Genomic DNA, 7,399 nt, shown 5'->3' with positions numbered 1-7,399 from the left:
AATATTACAGTCAGCTAACCTGAGCACGAATTCCAGTTAGGGATAACGTAATCAATAACAGGTTGCATATGCCTCAGGTTTTATCCTTTCGAATCAGTTTCAGAGAAAGAAAGAGAGAGAGAGAGGGAGAGAGAGGGTAGAGAGAGAGAGAGAGGGTAGAGAGAAAGAGAGAGAGAGAGAGAGAGAGAGAGAGAGAGAGAAAGAGAGAGAGAGAATGGGGGAGATCAGCAATAATAGACAGTATGCGCTGCCTATCCAACAATATCATCCACAGAAGCTGTCTGAAATTGTCAAGCTACTCGTTCAATCATTATTTCACAAAACTGAACTTGTGTATAAACATTACAGCAAACCAGAAGTTACCACCAGCAAAAAGAAGAAAAAGAAGAAAGCAAAGAAGCAGCCAGACACGAGAACAGACACCGACCTGGCATCAACACAGCCCAGTGACACATCCCAAGCATCTGGACAGAGCTTTGAAATGACCACCACTGGCTCATGACACTGTACTGAAGTGTTTGCACATCATGCGACTCACTCGTGTGACAGTCATAGTTAGATCTCATTTTATAAACGTGCTTCAGAGCAGAATGAAATCAATTCAATTCAATTGATTGAAATTATATATAAACACGAGGAACAACAAATGGGTGACTATTAATGAAAATATTCATGTGTAATTGTGGTATATTATACATAATTTTTGTTAAAAACAGATTTGTGAAAAGTAATTTAATTAATATTGTCCATTGTTATTAATGTATATATTTTTATGTATAGACTAGATAATAAACAAAGAGGAATGTGGGCAAGTTGTCAAAAATATATGCATATATTCACACACACACACACACACACCCATATTATATATATTTTATAGCGTCTGTGTCTGTATTCAGAACAACTGATGTAATAATGTGCCTTTTTTATGTTTCTCACTTTTCCTACTTTGCTAAGAGAAAGGAACTGTTTTAGAAGCAGATTATCTTCGTATCATTACTGGCATTTATGTAAATTGGAATTGCTCTACGTTGCACACTGTTGGAAATAGTAAAATAAGGAAATTACCTACTTTCTTGTTTACCTACGAAGCATTCGTGATGACACATCCTATAAAAGTTTCTATTAGCCTGTATTGACTCAAGTTCAACTGCTTGGCTTTCAAATTTTGTGTAAACAGCATGCTTTTTGAATTAAAGAGGGTGAAATGTAATGCAGATTAAAAAAAGCCTGAATAACTTTTGTTTTTAGATCTATACTGTATATGGTACTAATCTAGGTTGACTTCCTTGTCTGTAGAATCGTCTGTAGCATGAGTCGGTCCATGACCAACATGTCACTCAGCATCGGACTTCTATTAAACGGCCACTGCTTGACGCTCTCTAGGTCCCGAATGTTTGATATTCCTCCATGCGTGGCCCTAAAGACAATGTGTGTAATAGACGAACTTCGTATCCACAAGCTTAGTAATAGATATATAAACTAATATATCTATTACTAAGCTTCTTTATCTAGAGATATATAGTTTCTCCATCGTGATATTTGACAGCTGATAACTGAAATATTCACCCGGCATTACTGACAAGCCACACTAGCCAATCAACATTGCACTAAAAAATTTTAAAGACACTGCTTAGTAATAACGGGCACCAAAGTCGATATTTGAACAATCATAAGCTTAAAATCATGTACAAATAAGTCAGCAAATGGCGGGGGGGCATTGTTATCTTCTGCTCAGGCATATCTGTTATTTGGGAAGGATCATGTGCAAATGAGTGGCACAGATCTTTTATCATCGTCTACCTGAGTTGTGTCTCCGTTATCCCGATCTGCATGGTTAGTTGGAACGTGTCGGCACTGTTAGGGAGCTTCCTGTAGACACACCAGCTCCTTGCAGCATCCACACAGCACCCTTGCTTCAGCATCAGTAGGACGTAATTAAACATGGCCACCGCACCATCTACAGCAAACACACGAAACACAATACTATAGACATTTAGCAACAAACACACAAAACAGACGGAAATTTAATTGACCATTTATAAACAAAATATATATATATATATATAGACAGACAGACAGACGGCAGACAGACAGACAGGCAGACAGACAGACAGAAAGAGATAAAAACACGCAGACAGAAATACATGCAGACAGCCAAACAGACACAGACACATAGACCATAGACCGACCAGTTGACCGACTGACCGACCGACCTACCGACGATCTGATTGAGTGACAGAAATAGAGAAACAGGATGATTGGCAGACAGATAGATAGATACACACAGTTAATAATTGTATGAAATGACTCGTCAGTTGAATCTATTCGCAAACGTGTTTTTAATTCAGTTACCCTTTCAAAAATTCAGAAATGTAACTCAAGTTATTAGAATTTACTTGTTCTATACAAGCCTGAGCAGGTTTTGTGTTACGTTTACATATGTTGGACACATTACAATACACACACCGCGATTGCACTGCAGAGACTGGCGTAGCTGGTGCACAGAGTCTGAAGGCTGCCCCATCTCTGCCAGTAGCAAGCCTCGTTTGAGATGCGCTTCTGCCTTTAGACGAAGAAGACAGTTGCATTTGGCTTCTAGTTGCTTTGCTTCTGATGGGAACACGCTGTAGAGACTAGGTAGCAACCTAAATGCACAGATGAGCAGATATCAGACATCTGCTGAAATAATGAGAACAGAGTAAGGGAGAGCGAAAAAGATATGGAACGGACGTCAACGGGAACGACTAATTGGATGTAAGTAAGCATGGATCGATAGAGGAAAGAAGGAATCTACCCTCATATCCCTTCGTTTGGACACAAAATTTTATGCGGCAAAGCATCTTCCATTACGCAATGGAAGTCAATCGGACAACGAGGTGAATATCACAGAGATTTGTATTGGGGTCAACATTAGAAGCCCTCCTGATCTTCTGGAGCATAAAGATAACTATATCTAGATCACTTGTAGTATTAACTTTTGCTACAATACCTGGAGAAGCTCTCCAGGGCTGCAGATATGTCATTCATCTGCACAAGTGCTTCACACTTCAGCATCAGTGCAATGACATCAGTGTCCAGCTTCCCGACTTCAATGTCAAAGTCACATTCGCTGTTGCAGCAGTAACCTGCGAATTCCTCTTTGGTGTCAGAACCACCACCGCCACCAGGTGTATTATCACCATCGCCCTTCATCGGCGTAATGTTTGTAATAACTCTCACTGACAATGCATCTCTGGAACCTGGCATCTCTTGAGAGTTAGTGCCCATGACCTGCCTGCTGCCATGCTCATTGCACTGAAGGAGGCTGGCACACGCTAGACAGTGAATGACTTTCGGAGGCTTGCGAGTACCACAACATGAATTATACATCCCTGTTGTCTGCCTGACATCTGTGCTGTCTATGTGTCCAGATTTCACACCCGGTGGTGCGCTGCACTGGCGGCTATTGTCTGTACACCGTGGCTGTGGGTCTGGATCATCAGCAGTAGCAATGCTGCCGCCACTCCCTACCTGTTCGATTTTAGAGTATTTCGCAATCATCCAATCACAGATCACAACTGCCTCTCGAAGTTTCCCACAGCAGATGGCAGCACGAGCTGCTTCATGAAATGTGTGCCGGATGCCTGGGAACGGTACGGGCCACCATGATATCTGCAATATGAAATCGCACCATCATACCATATCATATTATTATATATAATATATATATATATAACAGTGGAAAAGTTTGGAGTGATTATAATAAGAGTAAGTGAGAGATACGGCTGTATATGCGATCATTGCCAGGTAAAATAAGTCAAGCAGGAAAAAAAGGCTAAAGGCATTTGGAGAAAGAGAGGAGAGAGGAAGAAGCACATGACATAATTATGCAGCAAATTATATTCATCCTTTTATTTTCGCTGTTGCTCTCACAATAGCCAAATCATACGTACACCGCGGTTATTGCTTAATAGTTCAGACTTCACACAATTCAATCCTCACCTCCAGCATGGGGTTGTTAAGGAGTAGAGCCAACAGACTGAGATAGCTTTCAAATGCGGCCTGCTGGTGGTGCGTGGCAGCACAGCGACGAGCAGTCGTATACGTGGCCGCCTCTAGAGAGATGTCCTTTCGCATGACCTTTGACATTTCCGCCTCCAGATCCAACACTGTGGATGCATTTGATGACAACGAATTTCGTTTTACATTCTGCAGCATCTGAAAGGGAGTGCAGTAGAGTGCTATATATATATATATATATAAATATAAATATATATATCAGGGAAAAAATTTATTTTTTGGGGGCTACTTTTCAAGCTCGCGTGCATGAAAATAGCACTCTAAAATTTGGTTTCCATTGAACTCTATGCAAATTTACGGGGGCTCTTTTGGGCATTTCCGGGCTCTTTTTGGCATTTCAAGGGCTAAATCGCCCCAAGCCCCCGTGTATTTTTTTCACTGATATATATAGTATAACATACAGAATAATTACCACAGAAAGCACAAGCATACATACTCTGACAGTGAATGTAAATAATAGTGCCACTTGTCAGTAAAAACAGCATTTACGTTCACTTGACAACTTATACCGCGTACAGGTACACTGCAGTATATCTCATCATTTGTACTGCTTAATTATTACGATTTCCAGATCTGTCAGCTCACTAACGCATACCTTTACAAGGAGATTGAGTGCTTCTAGTTCAGCATCATACATATGCAGAGCCCTGTACCGCTGCGCGACATGGTAGAGAGGCAGCAGATATGTGAATCGCGAAGCCTGCAGGGACTGCTGGAAACACTGGATGGCCATGTGAGGCTTGCCCTGAAGGGTACGAAGTGAATATTCACCACACATTGTTATCAACGACCACGAAGGGCACATCATTATGCGTGTTAATGTCGATAGGATGGCCAGTTTAATTTGGATTTGCTTTTCCATAACTTTAATAAATATATTATATATATATTATAATTTCACAGTGATACCATACAAATTTATCATACATAGATTTAGATCACACGATTTAGTTATACACTTAAAAGTACAATTATAGCATTGATAAAAAGGAGATGCAGACGTTACAGGTAAGGTCAAGGTCTACCTTTGCAGCCAGACAAGATCCCACTAAGTTTAATGCCAGAGGTTGCAGCTGCGAGTCCTGCACAAGCTCTGTTAGCTCTGCTAGTTCTATCAGCTCTCCTGGGTCAGTTGGCTCAACTGGCTTATCACCGTCTAGCGCATCGGCCATACCTGCAACAGCTGAAAATTCCCAAGTTCTTTGGCTTTTAACACTGCTTAACAGCTAGTCAATCTATCACCCAACATCTCACTGCCATCCCAAAAATAAATATAGAACTAAAGAAATAAATACATGAAGTTATCGCCTCCCATACCTTTCAAATAGCACACCAGCGCCTTTAGACAATCAGTCTCTATCGCCTTCACCGCAAGAATACTATCATTTCTGCTTCCAAGATGATACAAGACGGCTGCCTGGCATTAAAATACATGACCACAAATTGATTATCAACCTTAATTCAGTTTCTAGATTTTCTCTTTGAAATATAATCTCTTTATATCAGATGCTGATTAAAAACTGTGATAGTATGCCATTGAAGATAAAAATAATCAATCATCAAACATGAGAGACCTTGATCAGTTACTGTATACACCATATTTTTTTAGTACATATATTTTCGCCAATTCAGACTTGACGGACAATTTCGCGAGTGGCTAATTTCGCGGTCGGTGAATTATTAATTATACGGTAATCGGGTATGAATTATTCGCATGTTGCTATTTTCGCGGTCGGGGACGCGTTCGCGAAATTCGCAAAAATTAAACCTCCGCGAAATATACAGTGTATGCAGTATAGTAATTTGAAAACATTTAAGTAAAACATTTATAAGTTTAATTCAATGGTTGACTACTATATATGCTATCTCTAATTTTCTACAGTGCTGTACTAACCTTCATTACAGACAGACAATCATCAAGCACAATGACAGATGGATATCCAGACTCATCCAAAAAAGCGTCATCCACTAAATATTTGGCTAAAATGTGCCCAGTGTTGCACTCCTGCAACTATGATAATACCGAAATGGTGTTAAAATTACGTATGCACATTTATCAACAATTTCCGGCTCACATTTTTTCCACAGACCAAATCTCTACAACCTACATTTTTATTAAATTATCATTCAAATTTTATAATTTTAAGAGTAAAGTTATCAAAAATTAAGACTGTGTCTACACATTAATTATCAGTCAACATTATGACATCATGCAAGCAGGATCTCCCACCTACATGTATATAAATAATAGATTAAGTAGCAAATAATTAAGCCTACTTCTTCATTCACTACTTTCACTGCCTGGAGGGATTCGATGACACTCAGTGCATCACTGTAGAAAGTGTCCATCATCAGGTGTAGCAGCACTATGATGGTTGGTAGCACTAAACTGCTCCACAGTTTACGGCCCATTTCTGAAAACAGGTTAGCTTCCACTAAATATTACTCTGGCAACAAGAGCTTTCATGCATGCATTCATGTCTCCCAATAAGCTAAAGATGAATGATGAGAAGCACTTCACATAACCACTGCTTCACATTACTGATGAGCTGATTTGTGATCACAGCAGAGATCCACTGTATATATGTTAAAAGACATTATCATAATGCATTATTAGTTACAGTGTTCAGACAATGCAATCCCAATGCTACTACCATCCAAAGGCTACCAGTGTGTCACCTATTGCAACGTATAAATTGCCAGTCAATATCGGAGGATAAGTTTTTAATTTCACTCTCAACTAACAATCACAAAAATAAACTTCTAGCGCCCTGGGTTATAATTGGGCTGATCGTGTAATCTTAAACGAATAATTTTTTTGACCTAATGTAACATTACACATGAATTTGCAATGTGTATTCTTACACCAGAGGGAGGGAGATTACAGCACTCACCTTTCTCTGCCTTGCACAATTTCTCCAGTAAAGTAGCAACATCCTGCCAGTTTGATTCATGATCTGTCACATTCACACGTGATAGTACATTCATCAGCATCTCACTAACTGAAACCAATGTGAAGAAAAGCAAGGTCAACATGTTGCTATGACACTTTTCTGCTCACTCCTGTCTTACATGATTCCAATATGAACATACCTATTATATACTCGTGCATATATATTGCATATATATATATATATATATAGAAAGAGAGAGAGTGGGAGAGAGAGAGAGAGAGAGAGAGTAGGAGAGGACGTGTACAATGAAAGACACGGAGAAAGAATAAAGGAGAGGGAGGGAGAGGGGACGAACGGTAGAGATAGGGAGTGATAGAAGAGGGAGCGAGAGAGAGAAAAAGGGTAGGAGGGAGAGTGAGTGAAGAATAGAAGAAGGGAGAGTG

General features: G+C 39.8%; 2 protein-coding genes across 5 annotated transcripts in view; one reads left to right on the top strand and one right to left on the bottom strand.

Annotated features, from left to right (window-relative positions):
- The window catches only part of LOC106805664 (trichohyalin-like), a 5,569-nt gene extending 5,043 nt beyond the window's left edge, over positions 1 to 526 (top strand). Inside the window, exon 9 of the mRNA XM_014807356.1 lies at positions 349 to 526. Within this exon, the coding sequence (XP_014662842.1) occupies positions 349 to 502 (154 nt within the window). The 3' untranslated portion in view covers positions 503 to 526. The remainder of the gene's footprint in view (positions 1 to 348) is intronic.
- A 724-nt stretch (positions 527 to 1,250) lies between these two features.
- Positions 1,251 to 7,399, bottom strand: part of LOC106805663 — a 9,737-nt gene continuing 3,588 nt past the window's right edge. For 3 of the 4 annotated variants that reach the window (XM_014807353.1, XM_014807351.1, XM_014807355.1), the window contains exons 5-15: positions 6,957 to 7,064; positions 6,340 to 6,476; positions 5,957 to 6,073; positions 5,380 to 5,479; positions 5,088 to 5,245; positions 4,658 to 4,807; positions 3,985 to 4,200; positions 2,993 to 3,654; positions 2,470 to 2,648; positions 1,804 to 1,960; positions 1,251 to 1,420 (exon numbers count right to left, since the gene is read on the bottom strand). In XM_014807353.1, the coding sequence (XP_014662839.1) occupies positions 1,276 to 1,420; positions 1,804 to 1,960; positions 2,470 to 2,648; positions 2,993 to 3,654; positions 3,985 to 4,200; positions 4,658 to 4,807; positions 5,088 to 5,245; positions 5,380 to 5,479; positions 5,957 to 6,073; positions 6,340 to 6,476; positions 6,957 to 7,064 (2,129 nt within the window). In that variant the 3' untranslated portion in view covers positions 1,251 to 1,275. The remainder of the gene's footprint in view (positions 1,421 to 1,803; positions 1,961 to 2,469; positions 2,649 to 2,992; positions 3,655 to 3,984; positions 4,201 to 4,657; positions 4,808 to 5,087; positions 5,246 to 5,379; positions 5,480 to 5,956; positions 6,074 to 6,339; positions 6,477 to 6,956; positions 7,065 to 7,399) is intronic. The other variant, XM_014807354.1, reaches the window with a different exon arrangement.

This window comes from Priapulus caudatus, unplaced genomic scaffold (assembly GCF_000485595.1).
Source record: "Priapulus caudatus unplaced genomic scaffold, Priapulus_caudatus-5.0.1 Scaffold122, whole genome shotgun sequence".
Taxonomy (NCBI): Eukaryota; Metazoa; Priapulida; class Priapulimorpha; order Priapulimorphida; family Priapulidae; genus Priapulus; species Priapulus caudatus.
Note: the sequence above shows the minus strand (reverse complement) of the source record. Positions and strands in the feature narration are given on the sequence as shown.